Here is a 21,534-nt window from a genome sequence, read left to right on the forward strand (position 1 = left end):
TAATTTATTGGAAATAAGGTGTTTTTTTAGGATTTAGAACAAAAAGTAGGTTTTTTGCTATTTTAGGATTCTAAAAGTTGGGTTTGTTTCAAAAAATTTTAAGAAAAGATTTCTTAAAAAGGCTCTAAACAATGACTTTTTTTTTGACAGCTCATTTCCTATCTTTTGTATAGGAAATTGGCTAGAAAGCTGACAACCCGCTGACAACTCATCATTTCCTCACACAATTCTTCTTATTATTTGAAAATGAAACAAACTTGAGTTTTGGATATGCTTTCATATTTTTTTACTTTATCATTCCATATCAAACACAATGTTTTGATTCCTTATTAGATATACGGAAAAAAAATTTAAATTTGGTTTCTTGTTAGAGAATTCATTTCCATAATTTTATGGAAATGAACCAAACAACCTTTAAATGAATGGGGTCAAATATCTTAGACTATGATGGCGTCAAATATCTTAGTTGCTTTTTAGACTATGATGTCATGTCGAAATCACATGATTTGTCATCTGATCTCGCCTCGCCTTAAAATTGAATCCAGCTAATTTTTATATCTTATGTCATCGTTTATCACTTTGGATGCCTTATTGTTGAAGGGAAAAGAAAATGTAGGAAATTCATAATTAGATCTCAGTAAATACATCAATCTGATAATTTAGCCAAGGATATATTATTTTGCATTTGAGCGTGTAGAGTCGTGCTCCATAATGTCTCTAACCCAAGCTTTCATTAAAGCGCCGGTTTTTGTTTGGCACGACGAGCAAAGAACACAGCTCTCGATTACGACTGGTCAAACGAATGTAATTACTTTGCAAGCTGACTCAGTAGTTGGTAGAGCAGCTGGGGACCACCTCATCTCTCTAAATTTAATGCTCTGTTATCCCTTTTGATGAAATTTAAAAATTAAAAGTGTGTTAGAAAAATAATAATCTCCGAGCCTGACGGGTATAGGGCACTGAAAGCCACAGTATCTATAACTTTTTTTCCCGATGCATATCAGTATCAAGACTACATAAATGGCAAGGAGAAATTTGGGCTTTCAACCTTACTAGTGTGCACATCCACGGTTTCTATTTTTTTATTTCCTATATAGTAATTATGTATTTCAATATAGTTTTTGTAAATAATACAGTAACATTTTTTTAAATATTACAATATCCAGCCTGAGGTATAATAATAATTTTAAACGTTACATCTTCTGTTTGTGCTACAGTAATAAATCTACAGTAATTCATACATAAATCATGGATTCTCCTGGATGAGCTACAGTGGCAAGTTGCGATAATTTACTGTAATATTTACTATAGTATGAATAGTGAATATTGGATTCTCCCATTATTATATATAAAAGTAATAGATAGGATGATGTCAAATTTCGGTGAGCATGATACTCTCTCTAGTTTTTTTTTTATTTTAGGGGATTTTTTTTTTCTTTCTTTTCTAGCGGGGTGTAAACATTAGCCCCATTTGGGGAATGAGCCCTTTGGAAAACTATTTGGTGAGCACGCACAGATGGTCAAGTACTGTTTGTCATTGATTTAACAGGGAAATACAATGATTAATTTACTAATCATCTATCTTTTGCCCAATTAGTTATGTTATCTGAGAGAGTTGATAGGATTCGGGGGGGAAAAAGGGACTGGCATTCGAGCATATCGAAAACGAATAAGGGGTCATCCCATTTTTATTACCCCGTGGTGTATTTGACTTAATACTAAATCATCTTCTAATGTTAATTAGGTTAAATTACCACATTACTATTTTCTGGTAACGTTTCTTTATCAAGTTTATTCTGTACTGACAACTTTTTGATATTAAAACTTAGGATGGGCGTGAGTTGGGCCGGTTCAGGCCCGCAAATAGGGCTAACAGGTTCAAGGTTGGACCGAATTTAACCTAAGCTCTATTAGGTCAGAGTGAGCCAGACCTGCCTCTATGGTTCTGAGTCTACGCTAAACTGAGCATAGCCTCATGACCACCTTAATTTCGGACCAGGCCTGAACTAACTAACGGCCCACGACTTTTAATTTCTATTTTCTTTCCCTTTTAACGCATATTAAACTTATATATACACACACAAAAGCTTCATTACACGTGCAAATCACGCGATTAAATATAAGAATTATATTTTAGTTTATTACAGAAAATTGACAAAGAAAAATAGTGTAAAATAATAGAGAGGCATACCTCTTGAAGAAGATGAAAGTAATACGAAGATTTTATAATTCTTGATTTATCTATATATAAGCATGTGATCTTACATGTGAGAAGATAACAACCGTAAATAGACTTCTACTTGGATAATAATTAGTATTGAAGTACGATAGGATAAACGGGGATAATAATTATAGGGTTTTTCTATAGAGTGCCCATGTGCACTCTATAGAAGAGGAGAGAGATAGAGCGAGATGATTGAGGAGGGGGGCCACCTGATTTGCATTGGGATCCCCTCCCTAATCATATCTCTCTCTCTCTTATAGAGTGCTCATGGGCACTCTATAGAAAAACTCATAATTGTAAGGGGCTGTTTGGTTGTATGTTTTTACCATGTAAAAGGATGGAAAGTGTAAAAAAGTGGGTCCCAATGTCAGTTTTCATCACTTTCAATTGTTTGTTTGTAGTTGTGAAAATAGTGTAAAGTGATTTCAACTTTCAATTGTTTGTTTGTAGTTGTGAAAATAGTGTAAAGTGATTTCATATGCTGATGTGGCTTGTAAACTGTAAAGTGATTTCATAAAAAAAAGACACGATTTTAGGAGAAAACTGACATTGAAGTCAGAAAAAATAATAAAAAATAATTCCAACCAATATGATCATTTGAGTAGGGATCACTTTTTACACTTTCCAAACAAACAATTAAAGTTACATTTACTAACCAAACAAGTAATTTATGATTCCAATGGAATAAAAAACAAACAAAGAAAAGTATAAAAGTAAAATTAATGAGGTGGACAACAACTTTTCAAGTTGTGTCATAAATACACAACTTTACCAACAACAACCAAACAGCCCCTAAATAGAGTTTTATTTCAAATTGTTAGATGAAAACTCTTAATAAATTTAGTTGGAAATTGATATCATGGATGTATGTGCGTAATAATTATCTAGGTAGTTCAAAATCTTAGTTGGTATCATGCCCAGTTTAAAAGTAACTAATATTTTATTCATTTGACTTATATTCCAGTACTTTATCTTAGTTTGTATTAGATTCCTAACCTAAAATTAATATCATGGATTCATATGCGTAATAACGATCTATGTAGTTCGGAATCTTAGCCCGAGTCTTTGACTTATATTCCAGTATTTTTTTCTTAGTTGGAAATTAATATCATGGATTCATATGCGTAATAATGATCTAGGTAGTTCAGAATCTTAACCCGAGATTTAGATTTCTTTAAATAGATTTTAGAATAATATTAATTAAGATATGATACCAATATTTTAGAATGATATTAGGATAGGTTACTAAAATATAATATTTAAAATGGTGAAGGGTAATTTTGATCTTGGAAAATTTTTTCTGAACTTGAACTTTTAAAAGGAGTGTTTGTATATATTACACACACGCGCACACACACTAAACCTTCTATAAACCTAGGTGGATAGAAATCTTGTCCGCCAACATTTTTATATATTAGATTTGCTTTGATATTTTGTGCAAGACATGAAGAGTATTTTTTGAGATGTGTGCATTTATTTGCATCATACTAGCACAAGTCTCAAAGAAAATCAAGTGCATAAAAAAGTTGATCGATAAGTACAACATTGGTGCTTGGTAGTGAGTTGCCTCATTCTTGTCCACTTATTTAAAGGGGGGAATGAATTCACATGATTGCACATGGATTGGATAATTACGTTGTGGTTATTTTCAAGTGTAGATTATTTGAATGAGAAGATGAGAATGAGTCACATTACGACCAAACACTAGGTTTGTGCTTGTTAGCAAGCATGTCCATAGTTATGTTGGGTGACTCGACTGGGCTTTTAGGATCTTAGGAAAAATTTGTTTCCAAGTTTGTAGTAAAAAAATAATCATAGTAACCCAAGTCTAGGGTTCGAATCAGCCCATGGTCAATCGTAATTAAAAGTCCACTAAATCAACAATCAAATATTAATTCACCTCTCGTGAAAATAATCTCATGCAAATTAATTGGGGAATTTGCTCTCTCAGATCCTTACAACGCCATCTAAAACCTGCCATGTTCATTTAAACACAACCACAATGACATTCCAATATCACTCAAATTTGGTCACCCGAGGTCACATGTATTTAACCCGCCAATTTTTCATCGTCGGTGTGTGACTACACTTTTGGTGGATCTTTAATACCAAAAAGTCACCGAAGCATGGAAAAAAAATACCAAACTAGTAAATGGGTTTTATAAAATACCAATTTGGTAATTTAGCCAATAAAATTATGAGTCACGAAATGAATGTTGGTAGTAAATAAGCAATTTGGTAATTTAGCCAACGTAATTATGATCCACCAAATGAATTTTGGTAGTAACTAAAGACCTACGCGGCTACGACGTACTCATGACCCGCCAGGAGGCGTCGGCCGAACGACATGGGCTGGGCCCTTCACATACCCCCCATGAACGCGATGATTTTGGATGTATCTTATTATGGGCCTACTACCGTATACGGGCTTGATAAGAGTTCTCACGAGCCTACACCATTAACAAGGCCCCATTTGGGAGCATACTACTCAGGCCCTCGGTTGACAGCATCTCACATATTATCCGTTCGCTAACCTTCATTAATGCGGCTACTACAGGCCCACTACCATATTATCTTGGGATAAGTTAACCGTTATGGTAGGCGGACAGGAGCAGTATCAAATATAAGCAAACCTCTGAACGCTAGATACAAATACAGAAATTAGGCCGAATTTAATCTTTATTATACCTTATAATTAGCGGATTAAGTTGGTAATCGCCTGTTCTTTTTGGTCTATTTTTCGTTAGCTACGTTACCTTAAAATTGAAAAAGCTTTGTACATACCTTATATATATCTGATTTGTTATAAAGAGTTGATTGTATTAAGTCATTGCTCTCTCGTCCATCTTTGTGGACAACTTACTGTTCATGCTATCGTTCTGCAAGTGCTATTGTGACATATATAATTGGGTGGTTGGGGTGGGGGGGGGGGGGGGTTTCCCTCTTGGATGCACCTTATGTTTACAACAGAATAATGCCACCTTATGTTTACAACAGAATAATGAAGACACAGGAGAGTAATTCACAACGAATTTTGGTTAATTGCCCAAACTTAAGTGCAGTTGTTGCAGAACGAAAGGATAGCTGTCTTCATTCTTCTGTGGGATATCACCTTATATTTACAATAAGGGTATGTTTGTTTGCCTAAAAAAAAGAGGGAAATCAAAAAAATGGAAAACTATTTCTAAGAAGAATTGTTTTGGGAGTGTTTGGTTGTCTAAAAAAAAAGAAATCAAAGAAATGGAGATGAGATGATGTTAGTTGTCACCTTATTATTGGATAATGTGAGTGATTTTTTAAGAAAACTTGTTTTGATGTTGTTTGGTTGGCGAAAAAAAAAATAAGGAAATGAATTATAAGAAACCTATTTCATGTAATATGTTGTTTTCTTTTGTTTGGTTCATTCTTAAAAATAAGAGAATAGATGAGATGAGATGAGTTGTTATTATATTATTGGATGATGTGACCCACACTTTAGAAAATCTTTTTCCTAGTTTTTTGGGAGGAAATGGGTAGAAATAAAATGTTAATAAGATAAGATGAGTTGTCACCATCTTATTGGATGATGTGAGTGATTTGAAATGATGAGATGAGTTGAGTTGAGTGATGTTGTGAATGAACATAATATTTTATTAGATATGATGGATGAGTTGTTGGATAAAAATAATATTTTATTAGATATGGTGGATGAGTTGTTGGATGAAAATGATTTTTTATTAGATGTTATGGATGAGTTGTTGGATGAAAGTAATATTTTATTGGATGTTGTGGGTGATTTTTAGGGATGAAAATAGAGGAAATGGTACCTTTTGAGATTTCCATCTTTTCCATTTCCATTTCTTGGTTTTTAGGAAATAACCAAACAGATCCTAATAGAATGAAGACAATTATTATTATTATTATTATTATTATTATTATTATTAGAACATGCCGCAAACAAATTATCTAAAGCAATTGTTGTATCCCAACAGAGTATAAAATGAATGTCACAACAATATATAACATGTTCTACAAAAGGTAAATATGCCAAAACCCCTCACGTATGGACACTTATTAGATACCCCATAACTTTCAAAATACTAGAAAACTCCTTTACATATGGACAATTATTAGATTCCCCTATAACTTTCAAAATATCAAAAACCCCCCTAAGTTTAGGGCTTATTAGAAACCCCAAGAAATTTAGGGATTATCAGAAAACTCCCTTTAACTTTAAGATTTTATATAAAACCCCTTTTAAAAGTGTGAACCATAATTTTCACCAAAGAAAATATCACCTTGTGTAATCACCCACGTGAAAAATTGTAGTAGACACCGTTATGAGGGTTTTTTGGATAAAGTCTTAAAACTAAAGTGTTTTTACTGATAACCCATAAACTTGAGGTAGTTTTCTTATATTTTGAAGGTTAAGGGGGTTATCTGATAATCGACCAAACTTAAGGGAATTTTTCTGTTATTTGGCCAAGCAATATTTATTCTTTTGCCTTTCTCTTTTTTACGTTGTGTGGGACCAAACACTTCCACCTCACAAAAGCGTAGTTACCTGGACAACAAAAATCGCGTTACCGTCCAATATTCTAGGGTTTCCCGATTTGTCACAAAATTCGAATACCAATCCTGCGAAAGCTCCTCCCATTTGCCATTAAATTATTGTTTACTCTCCTCCACGACCCCAAACTTAAATTTCAAGCTAAGCAATACAAAATAATCAAACGCCCCCACTTTATTAGGGTTAGGGTTTCGTCGCACCTCCCTATCTCTCGGCCTTGGCTGGCGATCGATGGATCTTTAGAAAGGTTAGGGCTTAGGGTTTGGGTTCCCCTCGTACAATCGGTGTAGGTTTGTCTTTTGATCTAATTTTTTTTAATTTTGCGCTCTTTTTGTGTGGAAGCCTCGATCTGTGTTAGCTCTCACTGCGATTTGTTTGTTCTAGAGGAAATAATCTTTTGTTTTCATCTCTTATTCATTGTTTTTTTTTCGTATGTTAGATTGTGGAGCTCCATCAATCACGTGAGAGCCCAGATTTGTATGCGATAGTATTATGAAAATTCGTCCTTTTTGCTGCTATCTAGTTCGGGATTTGATCGAAGGAAGAACCCACTATTTATTAAGAGTATAAGATGCCGGCCAAATACTTTTCGAAGCAAAAGCTGCTGCGGTCTCTTGCTGGCTTCCTGTTGAATCAGGGGCAGAACTCTGTTCTTGCCAATGCCGGCCACTTCATATCGAAGCCCTTCTCAAATCTAAGCACCTCGATTCGCCCATTTCATACGCTTGATCTCAGAGCAGCACTTTCCCTATTTGGATCGTTACCGCAGTCTATCCCGGTTCCTTCTGTTATTGGCCTTTCTGAATCCACCCAAAGATCTGCTTCTATCATACTGCAAAGGAACACAATGGCTGCCAGTGCTTTATCGGGTAGTGCTGAATTGGGTGCTCGCCAATTGGAGAATTTGAGTTGGAAAAGTGCACAGATGATGAACCCTATGGCGAGTAGCGTCGATGTTTCTAATGGTGCTAAATGTATTGACTATTGTGGAAGAGCAAGTGGGAGTCTGAAATCTCGGGAGTCGTGGGGTAATAATATGGTGTACAAGTGTTTTTGGTCCAACTCTGCGGGAACAAATAGCAAGGCCAATCTCATTATGGAACTGGGAAAGAGGGATTTTCATACATCACGTTCTGCATTGTTTTCTGCTGGGGCGTCTCCTGATGTTTCGTTAAATGGATCCCCACGGGAGGAGCAGCCCGGGAATTCTACAACATCTTCTGACCAGTATGTTTTCTAAATTATTTAACTTCTAGATCTCGGTTTTGATCGTCATATTAGTATATAAGTTAGTGTGACCAGTGTGCAATTAGTCATTTTTAATGTAATTTCTGCTGCATCATAGGCTTAACTGCATGTTTCATTAGGTTTATTCCATGGGGAAACAAAATTATGAAAAAAAAAAAATTGTCAAAATTATGAAATAATGAGATTCAATTCTGTGGTCATGAAGTTTAGATGGTTGTCCTATTCCCTACTATTCTTGCATTTTGTTAGTTCGTACTTCTGTGGTCATGAAGGTAAGGTGTTTATTCCTTTTTGTGGATGATTCAAAGGCTAAATCCGATACATCTAGAAAAGTTATATCTGCCATCATGTCTTCTAGAAAACGGGTCAGACTAGTTTGAGGTTATAAGCTTGTGAATAGGTTGCGGTTGGACAATTTGTACCAAAATTCCCCCAACAGCGAAACACAAAGGTGTCAATGCATACTAAAATAGTTTAGACGTAGTTTAAATATTACAATTACATACTGGATGCATATGCATGCCTTGCTAATTTCCTGTCCTGTCAAGAAAAGACGAGGTTGTTCTATTTGGTTGTTAGGGGGAAAAAGTCATAGGATTCTTATTTTCTTTTGGTTACAGGAGGTTACCAGGTGAGAGAACTTTGAAGTTGCTCTCAGGGTCCTGTTACCTACCACATCCAGATAAGGAGGAAACTGGTGGTGAGGATGCACATTTTATATGTGTTGACGAGCAGGCTATCGGTGTAGCAGATGGTGTTGGTGGCTGGGCAGACCTTGGTATTGATGCAGGACAGTATGCTAGAGAACTTATGTCACATTCAGTTACCGCAATTCAAGAAGAACCTAAAGGGTCCATTGATCCGGCAAGGGTATTACAAAAAGCATACACCAGCACCAAAGCAAAAGGCTCTTCAACTGCATGCATTATTGCTCTGACTGATCAGGTTTGCTTAGTTAAATTTTTTTGTTGTTTTATCCACATTTCCTTTATTTCTAAATGTAAATTCCTTCCACTAATATAAATAGACAAGCAAAACATATGGAATCAGACATACTAAATTTATACTGCTAGTTCGCAATACCACTATTATAGTTATTGAAGGTACTGGTTTCTAAGGCATTTTATTTCTAGATCGGCATTGTATCACGAGAAACTCTATACTATTAAACATACAACTATCAGTTGGAGATGTTTGTGCTTCATGACATACTGCCTTTAAATGCATGCTCTAGCCAGTCTGGCTCCTTCCGTGGAGAATTTAGAAGGATTACCCTTGATTTTATTAGTAAAGAAATGAACGATCCTTGCTGTCAAATGGTATTCTACGTTTTAATGTCAAGCACCCTCTCTTGTTCATGTTGCCTTGTTATTGAATTTGGGATGTTCATATCAGGTTCACTGGCTATCCTTGGATTTGATACTTTAGCATTTCTCGGAGCTTTTCTCATTTATGGACTAGGCTATGTAGCCTAATTTTGTTAAATCATGCTCGGAAAATGATATAGATGTTTATGGATTTTCTGTGATCTTTTGTTGATCAATATTAATTCTTATAAATCCTTTACGTGTATTTGCAGAAACAATGTATGTATGTTTCTGCATTTCTTTCAGAATATTGGGCTATGAAAAAGCATCTTAATTATTGATAGACCATTGAGTTTCGGCGGCAACTTGGTTTTGTCATCCTTTCTCATTAATGCTCAAGTTAAGGAACCCTCACAAACACTTTTGGTTGTCTACCCAAGAACAGAATTTCTCAACTCTGTCGGAAGAATTATAGACGAGGTTAAACTGGTGACAGACCTTGGTGCTTAAGGTTTGGATGTATAAGCTTAGAATTTAAGAAGATGCATCAGTTGGAAGATATGTGTGAATTATTATGCATCAGTTGGAAGATATGTGTGAATTATTCTATGTCTTAACTTCATAAAGAGTGCTGTTGAGAGGTCCTATTCTGTAGCACTGAGTATCTTATATACTAGTGTCTGCATATTGGTTTAGGTCTTGTTGTTTCTACATGAGTTTGTTCTGATTGTTCCGTTTTGTTATACTCTGATTTTGGATGGACCAGGGTTCAGATTGCATGTTTCCTGGGTTGTTGGTGTCAGTCGCATGATTTGTCTAACAAACATGCCTAACCATATGATCCTATTTTGGCATTTCATCATGAATTTGGTTGAGACACTTTACGTGATGTGGTAAGTGAACCAGACAGTCATGGCATTTGGGACAGGTCACTTTGAAAATGAAGACTTTAGGATTCGATTCATACTAAAATTATCCTTATATTGGGTGCTTCAAATTGATATATGTTAATTTATATCATTGAGGGTTAATTTAAATTATTTAGTATCCAATGCTGCTGCTTAATCAAACTCTGGACTTTTTTTTGCATTTGATGCAGATGCTGGAAAATTTGTTTCCATCTGAGACTCTTTTAAGTTAATTTTGACTTTGGACAGATAGAACTGAAGTTTAACTGGTCTGTTCGAACTTTGGGAAAAATGGTTTTGCTTTGTCATGTTCATTTCCATCTGAACATGGACGAGATGGTCATGCGACAGATATTAATGTATTAACAGGGTAAATGATCTCACCACATGGCAATGCTAGAGCATCCTTGAGATGACTTCAAAAGTGTCCTAATTAATGAGAGAGTTTAAATAATAGAGAAGTAGAGAGGATATCAAGCATCCATTTAGCTGTCTAATATATTCTTCCTGTTGACATAATGTAACATGGATCCCTACAGTCTCATTGGTAGCTGATGGGGTGGTCAGATTCTCCATATCACCTCATTAAGTCATATTGCTGCTGTTTAAAATAATCATCCAAAAATCGGTTGGCAGTTAAGGCCATTGGAATCAAGCATCTTATGCCACACATGCCAAAGTTAATCTTCCAGAGAAGGCTTTTGGTTCAGATCTATTAGTGAGATTTTTCTTTGTGCATGGGCTGACACATGCATGGTTATAAACGAGTTCTTTGCCATTTGATGAGTTTATAGTTGAGAATGATTTTATTGAATTAAACGCCTCACATGATAGATACCTATCCAAGGTTCATCCAACATTGAAGACCATAATATAATTGCTTAATGTCACATTGTAATGAAATAGTTGGTTAAGTGGGACAACAATTTTTTGGGATTATATTTCGATAATAAGGTTCAATATTATTAATGCGCTAGGCGCAATGCTAGGGCTCAAAGCGCAATGTGATGCGTGTGCTCAAGTGAGAGACTCATAATTTTTCAAGATAGATAATCAAGCACGAAAGTATGTGTTTATGAATTTTCTCGTAAAAAATATATCAAGGTAAATAATATCTATTATCAAATCAGAAAATATTGTTTGAATTCATAATTCTAACACGCAACAAGTAGTTGAGTCCATAAAATTTTTCAAATCAAAAGTCAAATCAAGTCTGAAGTTGAAGTGAAGTTGAAGAAAAATCAGAATAGTAAATGAGAACTAGTTAGGGTTCTCAAGTGGGTTACTAAAAATGCCTAATGAGTATATTTTTCTATCAGGGTATAGGTATTGGGTATAAAGACCCGGTTGAATTAAAGAATAAAATATGAGGCTATATCTTGCATTCACCCTATGTGTTGGGCATTTGTGATGCGCAAAAAGGCACTCCTTCGCATTTGCTAAGCACCTTGCATCAGATACAAGGTGCTTTGCCACCGCCCTACCTTGGAAAGGATCTTGTTAATTGATGTAGGGGTCTGTTAAATGAAAGGAAATAGGGTTCATCTTCTAGGGTCTTAAGGCTGAGCAAACTTTTTGGTCTCAACGGACTAAACCGACCGATTCTCGGCAATTGAGTTTGGTTGTGCAGTGTTACGGTTCGGCTGCGGGTTGAAATTTTTTGACTCGTACCAGCTGAACCGATTGAAGGAACGAAGATGGAGGCGTCGACAGTGTTGATGGTGTAATCAATGGTGTTAGTGGTGTAGTCCATAAGATGAAGCTCATGGCAATGAAGAGGGCACAATCTAGTGGACTAATGATGGCAAAGCTCGGATTACTAGAAGACTTGATCTTTCATCAACAAATACCAACTTCCAAAGCCCTATTTCATGGAAACGCATACTCAGACCTTTAGGAAGGAAAGCTGTTTGTCTTTGCATGAGAGATTACGTGGCTTGCATTGCCTTCTTTGATTAATGGCCATGCTCGAGACTGCCATTAAATGAAGATTAGAGTTTCGACAGAGGCATCCCTTGAATGGATAGAGTATTCATGGAGTTTTTAAGGCTGGAATTAGCTCACAATTGGCTGTTTAAATATTTTTTGTTGGTTTAGATCTAAGTTGAGTTTGGAGTTATGCATATAATATGATTGGGTTCATTTACAAAAGCTGAATGAACCTACCGAACCGAACCGATTTGATTCGGTTCAGTTTCACTTTTATTATGGTTTGGTTTAGTTTGATTAAAATTTATCAAAACCAACCGAACCGATAGTTTGCTCTTTTCGACTAGGTCTATGTGTTAGAGTGTGAAAATATTCATAAAAGTGTTTGACAAACATTGGTTTTAGTATATGCAAACCCTAGCTTGTGAAGACAGTTAAAGATTTATTAGTTCGGGTTTCTATTTTGTTTCTTGTTTTAAAGATAAACTAGGGTCTAGTTTCTCATGAAGGATATTGCATTATTGCACTGATGGTTGTCTTTAGTAAGAACTAGAAACTATTTGCTGTGTATTACTTCCAGTTGCCGCAAATATTGCTTCTTGTGATTTTGAGGAAGTCTTTGTCCATCTATGTAGAGATAACCATAAATGTCCATGTGTCCAAGAAAGCTAGTATATCTTTCTAGTTTCAAGATCATGAACGTATACTATGATAAAAATTATGCTCTTGTTATAAAGATGACAACTTACTATTAATGTACTGGTTAAGAAAATCAAATTACTTATATTTAGGCCAAATTACCATATGGTATTTTATTTTAACCTATTTTACCAACAAGGTATTTTAAAATACGCTCCGGCTACGTTAAGTTATTTTATTTCTACCATCTTTACTAATAAGACCCTTTTTCTTGCTGGCAGGGAGAATTCCGATGAGAATTGTAATTTCTATTAGAAAAATTGCTTCCACCCCTTGACCTCTCAAAGTTATTGAGTCTACACCTATAATGTGGTAAATTATAGGGGGTTTATGTGAAATTAACCCTTTTAAAATCTCCCTTTCCCCATCCACACTCTAGCATGCACTCCTCATCTCCTCCCTCCTTTCCCTAACTCATTATCATCAATAACCCTCATCAGTCTCACCCTCTCCTCACTAGTTTCCTATGTTATTTTCCTCCCAATTCCCCTTCAAAGGCTCCACATCAACTCTCAAACTTACCTAAAATCCTAGATAGTGTGGATAAGACAGAGAACTTTCTAAAGGCCCAATTTCACATAAATTCTCTTATCTTCTGCCACATAATTATGGGTTAGGTGCAAGGTTTTAAATGTCGGATGTCGGGTTCATGTCGGATGGCTGAAATCCATGTCGGATAGCGAAAATCGGGGATATATCGGGGGACATTGACTAAATATCAGATTGCCATATCGGGTAGTGCACATATGTATAATATCATGTCCTAAATGTAATCTAAGCATTCATAAATTCAATATAAGCATACTTTATAAATTCTATAGACTAAACATATAAAAAAGTAAATAATATATGAATTTGGGTTCATAAATTCTTTCTACCGGGTTCATAAGAAACCCTTAAACATGAGAACGGGTCAAACGAGTTTGGGTATTTGTCACTAAACCCAAACCCGATAACAAAAAACAGATCTTAAAGAAAAGTACCATATCAGCCGATTTTTCAAAGGTAAAAAATAGGCCGATATGTCCTATATGACCCTGATATTTCGAATTTGGCCCTGAAAACCGACATACGAGTTGAAAACGTCCATATCGTGTCGTCAAGCCCTCAAACCGATATGTCGGCCGACATTACGGCCGACATTTAAAACCTTGGTTATGTGTGGATTAAATAATTTTGAGAGGTTAGGGGTAGAAGAAATTTTCCCAACAAAAATTAACAGTTCATGCCAGAACTCTTGCCGCTAGCTAGAAAAAATGCCTTAATAGTAAAGGGGGTGAAATAAGATATCTTAATGTTGCCAGAACATTTTAAAATACCCAATTGATAAAAAGAGTCAAAATAAAGTACCAATTTGGTAATTTAGTGCTTATATTTAGGACTAGATTTTCATTGTAGGAAAGTCCCCCATGTAGATGCATTTACTTGCTTGAGTTTACTTAGGATTGTGAGATTATTCCATGGATTAGAATGAGAATGAGACTTTGATACGATGTTGTTTGATTTTTTATATGTATGGAGTTGATGTATGAACACTTACGCTGATTCATTGACTATGTAACTATATGCAACCTCTATCTGACATGTCTTACGCACATCTGCTATAAAGACATTGTTTGTTAGAATGAGTCTGAGATATGACGTTTTTTGGAGATTTTTCTTTGTGTAATAATGTAATGTAATAATGTAAAGAAGACCTTCATTGGATTTCTTTGAAAATGCAATTATATGCAACTTTAATATGGCATTGGTCTTGTCCATATCTGCTGTATATAACCTTTTGGGAATGTAGAAAGGACCTCTTAGTAGGCATTTCCATGAGTCAATATTCCGGGGGCTCTCGACATATGAGACATTGATTTTTTTAAGTGAGAGTTGTATGTATAGATATTTTCCTAAAGCTTAATTCAATAGGAGATTGAGGAGGGAAGAGAATTGCTTCTAGGCTTCTTGTTTGATTGAAGGAAAAGTGACGCGAGGTACATGAGTTTTAAGTCTTTTTTTACCTCAATTTTATGTTTCTATCCACTTTGAGAGAATTGTTGTACAACAACTACATGAGAGATAATTTCGCTTTTCATGACTCCTAATCACTCCCTTCTCCTCCTTGCTAAAATCATCTTACTGAAGGCCATTTCTTCTTTTGCCCCTTACTCCATTCCACCCTTTACTGAAGGCCATTTCTTCTTTTGCCCCTTACTCCATTCCACCCTTTACCCAATCAAGCCTAAGGGAGGGATTTTTCTAGTAGGATTTTTTTAGATTGCATGATGCCTTAAGAAAGAAAACAAAAAGATCTTGTGGGTTAGAATACTAGATAAATTACGCTGTGTTCAAACTAGTATCGAGTATCAACCTTATGGGTCAAACTATAGAAGAGGGTAATTGCCAAAGATTAAGAAAAGAGACTAATGTATATGCAATTTGATTTTATGCCATGATTATCAACTATAGAATATATTTATATATTTGATGATTGAAATACATATACAATATATTAAGAGGGTATAACGAGGGGGATACATAGAAAAGAGAGAAGTTGCATATGATTCTCATTTATCGAGAAAAGTCTTATGATAGAGTGACAAAGGAGATAATGTGATAGGTTTTATAAAAGAAATTTTGCGACTTTTACCATGGCGTCAATGACTTAAGGAGCCTAGGAATGGCACTTATTCGTTAATGCTGCTAAGGCTATGTTGGTTGATTTAGGTCCACACCTACATGAGTGTGAACAAATCTCTATCTAAATTGCTCCAAGGGCTGATCTAGATTTCTAGTAGGACAGTTTTTGTCTCTCTTTCGCTTATTTAATAACATGAAGGGACAAAGAAAAAAATTTCATAGAAAACTACAAATTAAGCCGTCGTCATCTTTCCTTCAAATCCATATTCATGTGTTAGTAGCGGCTGAGAGAAGGGGTCCCCCCAAGACCATTAGTGTAGTTATCCTCCGAATGTCGGGCAAGGTTTGGAATGATCGTCATAAGGATAACTTGTATGCTACTATTTATTAGAAAGAACGCTAGGATGTTTTATTATATTGTCGTCCATGACCTTGATATTCTTTGTGGCCGCTGATCACTTTATTATACATGTTCTTACATGCACAAAAATCAGATACTTAACAACTAAATCATAAAGCATATCCAATAATTTGTGAATAAACAAAAAATTAAAATGTACATATAGATCCATTAAAAAGTATTAGTTTTACTCAGAATGAGTAGTAAAGAAAACATTAAGTTATATTTTATTTTTATTTAACAAGATACTAGGCTAGGTTACCTGGAGATTGCGTTCTAGGTGCCGTATCTATGTTTAACACTTGTTGGACACAAATTCGCTGCAGACGACATGGACATGTGTGGTTCAAAGCAAAACTCGATTTTCCCATTATTTAGAACTCTAAACTAGTTTCTTTGGTATATCAAGTTCAAAACCAATTAGTTTTTGAACCCAAAATACAAAACTCATTACTTAAATATTTGAAAAATGACCAATGTATCCTATGAGGTCAAAACTAAACTTTTGTTATTAAACCTTAATTTCTTAGTTTAATTGAACTTGATTCTTAATTGTTATAGATAATAAAAAAGAAGCATACAAATGTTATGGGTATTTTAAATTCAATATTTGATCTAATACAAATTATGTATATAGACGTGTCCTCATGTCCTGCCTTTTACAAATTTCCCGTGTTCGCGTTCGCGTCCGCATCATTTCCGTGCAACCTAGTTACTAGATGATTAACTAAACCCTAAAGCATATTGATTAACAAATAAAAAGTAAAAAGCTACATCTAGATACATTAAAAATATTATTTTTACTTATGATGATCAATCAACAAAGCATTAAAAATATATTTCTTTTCTTAGTTGACAAGATTACTGGGTAGTTAACTCAAGAGTACGAGCAAATACGAGCTATAACTTAGTTGATATTCTCTTGAAAGCTATTGAAGAAATAGTTGTCCTCATAATGTTATGCAAGTTATAACCAATAATGCATCAATTTGCAAACTGTGGGAGACATTGTAGAAGGGAGACATCCTCATATTTTTGGACTCAATGTGCTGTTCATAAACTAAATCTTGCCTTAAAAAATATTTGTGTGATGAAGAACACTGAAAGAAATGAGGTTGTCTATGTCGAATTATGTCGAATATAGTTAGATCACTAAAGTTTGCCAAGATGTAGTGGTGATAAGTAACTTCATAATGAAGCACTCTATGAGGTTGTCAATGTTCAATAATCACGTGATGTTAAAAATGCTTGCTATTGCTGAAACTTATTTTTCTTTGGTTATTGTTTGTTGTACTTGGGTAATCCTAATGGAGCCGTACCTGTTCCTAACACGCATCAATATTCGTACACAAACTCTTGGGATACTCCTTGCATATATGAATACATTTATTCAGACGTGTACTCACTTTTGTAATATATGTTGTAACTTGTAAGTTAAAACACTTCTCATGCACTTCTTGAATGCACATTCTACACTTCACATTCATGTCCTAAAACTTGTTGGACATATGTTGAATTTCGAAATATTTTTAAACGATAGTTTAAGTGTCTAGTTCAAGAGTGATGGTTTTCCAATAATCCACATAATAAAAGAAATATAAAAATATTATAGGAATTTTAATTCTCATAACACGTTGGCAAAAACAATATTGATCTCATGCAAATTATTAATTTCAATATATAATAAGATTTTTGCATATATACCCCTCAAATCTTGATATGCATTACCCTACAAATCTTAATATTTGCAATATTACCCCCCCAATTCTCTCACATTGAGTTGTTTTGCACTTTTCACTCAACAATTTTAGTTTCCAAATGGAAAAATATTACAAACATGTTCGAAATTGTTGCAGAATTTTTATATTGCCAAATTTAGAAATCAACATTGTTAAATTGAGGGGTAAAAATACCCACTTAGATTTGAGGGGTAAGTTTGGAAATATGGAAGATTTGAAGGATATATATATAATACCCACTTAGATTTGAGGGGTAAGTTTGGAAATATGGAAGATTTGAAGGATATATATATATATATATATTAGTGAGGCGTCCAAATCCCATCCACTCATTCAAATGGGGAACTACATTCATATGAGTTGATGAGTGCATGGGGATATACAACCATTTGAATGAGTGGAGGGGATTATGCCAACTCACTATAAAGCACAAATTTTTGTGCTTGGTACCAAGCGTACCCATTTTTCTTCTATATATATATGCAAAAAATTTAAAAATGATACACATCAGCTCCAACCCAAAAGTCTATATACCCCTAACCTAAACGAAAAAACACACAAACCCAAGCGGCAACCCAAAAAAAAAGACAAATCCTGACGACCCTCCCCCTCTCCCTTCCCCTCCTAATCTATATAACCCATGGTCTCTCTATTTCTTCACCTAGATTAACCATCCTATTAACCTCTCCTACCTCTAAAGATTATGTTGTCACTTGGCTCACAGTCGACCTAGTATTGATGCCCACATTTCTTTGTGCGTGTTTCGGGTTGAAGAGGAAGTGGCGGCGGTTCACGTAGGTGGTGTCACCGACGGTGGAGTGACCACCAGAAATTGAGCTTTGAGAGCTTAGAGTGGTGCCATCGATGATGGAGGCATCACCTAATGCGGAGCTCCGAGAGGCTTAACAGCGTGGGTCAAAGCCTTCAGCCCCCTTGATATTTGAAATGATCCATCAATTTCTAATGGCGAAAACTCTACTTGAGGCTGAATGCAATCATTTTATGGAGTTACTAATGGGCACAAGGTGAAACACCTCATGCTTTGCCTCCACCTCTTTCATGGCGATTGTTTATTAGCTTTGCTTAAAAGCGAACCTATTTAGAGATTACTTGCCCATTTGTCAAGCTCCAATGGAGTGAGTATCCTCCCTTCTCGGGGTAGAGGGGAGGGGGGACGAGTGTCAAGGTGAGAGATAGAAGAAATAGTTAACATAATGCATGGAGTTTAGATGCATATTTTGCAAAGTTACCCTCTTGGAGAGTTTACATTTGCTTAACAATGTTGATCTCTAAATAGGGCATCGTCAAAATTTTGCAACAATCTCGAATATTTTTGTAATATTTTTCCATTCGAAAACTAGAATTGTTTAGTGGGAAGTGTGGAAAGACGCTATAAGAAAGAATTGGAGGGTAATTTTGCAAATACCAATTTTTGGGGAGTAATTTGAAAATGTGAAAGATTTGAGGGGTATATATGCAAAAACTCCTATATAATATATGCATGTGAATACAAATATTTAAACAATCGTGTCCTTATACCTAATATTTTATAAATTTGTCATGTCCCATACCCATACCGGTACCCGTACTTGTTTTCATGCAACAATTTTGGATGATATGTTAGGTAACTATTTTGGATGATATGTGGTGGGATAAAATAGAATATATTATCTCTTTACCCTGTCGATCTATAATATGCTTAGATTCGCGACACCTTTGATCCGCTGAGATGGATAAGTCTGTCAAAACTTTATCTAGTTTATGATATGTGAGATAATGAATTGAAAAATTGAAGAGTTCCATTTATAAAAAAGAAAGTAAGAGAGATGATGAATATTCATCTTTTTTTAATGTAGCACATACTATCTTTAGTTGATCGATGGAACAAGAGTAACACACCTTTACGTTGCTTTACATTGATTGGTTCGTTTACTAAACCCGAACTGAGAACTTTTTTCTCAACTATACTTGATATTGTTTATGATTTTTTTTTTATCTTCAAGATATTACAGTGTGGCTTGGCTCATCGAAGCCCCAATCGAGTTGCGGCACACAAGGATCCCAAGATCTCTAGTTAAAGAACTAAATGCTTGAATATGTATTTTCCTAACTTTGCGGAGTGGAGAATGGTTTACATAGAATTTACTAAAATTTCCGCCACACTATAGATTCACTGGTGGATCACGACTCAATGGATGATAAGGGAAAATGGATGCAAAGACTTGGTGGGTTGTCCATGAAACGTCTATATTAAAATTATAAGAGAACATTGAAGTTGCTCGAGCATCTTTGTTTCACTTCTTGCTGTGAGAGAAATTGGAGTACTTACAAAGTTGCTCATTTTATAAAGAGGAGCAAGATGTGTAGAAGATATGGTTTATGTTCATACAAATCTTTGCTTTCTTTGAAGGAGATCCTTAGAATATTCTAGAGGGGAGATAAAGATGTGAGATATAAGAGATGATGAATTTAAATATATTAGTGGTGCCGACATTTTAGAAATTGCAAACCTTTCTCTTGATGAGCTGCAGCTTGAGGCTATTATGTTTGATGGGTATGAAAATGATGAATGATGATTGTTCATACAAAATTTTGCCTTCTTTGAAGAGATCCTTAGAACATTCTATAGGAGAGTGTAAAGATGTGGGATATAGGTGATAAATTTGAATATTTTAATTGTGCCGACATTTAGAAGTTGCAAACGTTTCTCTTGACGATCCGGAGCTTGAGGCCATTGTGTTTGATGGGTATGAAAATGAAGGTTGATGATTGTCTTGGAGCTTGTTCTATGCAAGAGATATTGTCCTAATTTTTGGGATATGCTTGTAAGTGTTCTGTATCCGTACTCGTACCCGTACCTACACAACTTAGAGTAATATAAATAAGGAAGCATGTGATGAACTGTGCATGGAAAACATAGAACCTGCGAAGCACAAACTACAGTAGCTTAATTACTGTTTAGCTTAATCATATATGGAGATCAAGAAGTTTAGTATTAGTTCTATCTTTTAGGAGGAGTTCTTCCTGCGTGTTGGTGTGCTCGTGCAGGTGGGTGCGTGGGTGGGCGCGGGCAGCTGGGTGGATGAGTAGGTGTGGGTGGGAGAGTGTGTCCATAGTTCGTGCATCCAACCACGAAGAAGGCATATAATATGCCTTAATTTCTCTTGTGGTAGTGATACAAGTTCGACTTTGTGCTTCTATTTTTCTGCTTGTGTACTTTTAGCGGCCGTTATAGGAACTGCTCGACTTAATTATTTGGTTACTTGTACATGTATGGATAACTGCATAATTACACATGCCATATATTGCAATTTTTTAATCATGAAAATCAAATATGATCTTCTGTTGAAAAGTAATGTTTACATACGTAACACAAAACTTCGTAAGTTGAATTACTTGTTAGATGTGTTATACAATTGTGGGAAAGTTGGGGTAGGTATTCAAATTGTATCAAATTGTCAAGAGATGCATGGTTTCACTAGCAGGCTTGACGATACAAGTGCTCATGCTGAACTATTTTTTATATTTAACTTAATGAAGGCTTTGTGTCTAAATTTACACCTATTTTATAGTACATGCTAGTGAGGCACATCTTCTCATTATATACAATCCCATTTTAGTTCTGTGTTTTAATGCCTTTTAACTTTTACAAGATCATCAATTTTATGTCTTTGACTAGCTTGAAAAGGATACTCTGCAATAGTTTTCCTTGAATGTTGGACATTTTTAAGTTGTAGTCTCTGTTTATAATTTTTAAACTTAATAGTGCTTTGTACATGTGCTATTCCTCATACAGTCATACATAAACTTCTATCTTGTGCTTTGAATTGTTAATTTATCTTTTAAACTATTTTTTTAGGGTGTTCATGCTGTCAACTTAGGGGATAGCGGCTTTATAGTTGTAAG

General features: G+C 35.1%; 1 protein-coding gene across 1 annotated transcript in view; it reads left to right on the forward strand.

Moving 5' to 3' along the window:
* The window catches only part of LOC109820280 (probable protein phosphatase 2C 55), a 15,912-nt gene continuing 1,135 nt past the window's right edge, over positions 6,758-21,534 (forward strand). The window contains 5 exon segments of the mRNA XM_020386410.1: positions 6,758-7,059; positions 7,213-8,000; positions 8,642-8,966; positions 21,488-21,531; positions 21,533-21,534. The exon segment at positions 21,533-21,534 is cut by the window's right edge and continues 74 nt beyond it. Of these exon segments, the coding sequence (XP_020241999.1) occupies positions 7,345-8,000; positions 8,642-8,966; positions 21,488-21,531; positions 21,533-21,534 (1,027 nt within the window). The 5' untranslated portion in view covers positions 6,758-7,059; positions 7,213-7,344.

This window comes from Asparagus officinalis, chromosome 8 (assembly GCF_001876935.1).
Source record: "Asparagus officinalis chromosome 8, Aspof.V1, whole genome shotgun sequence".
Taxonomy (NCBI): Eukaryota; Viridiplantae; Streptophyta; class Magnoliopsida; order Asparagales; family Asparagaceae; genus Asparagus; species Asparagus officinalis.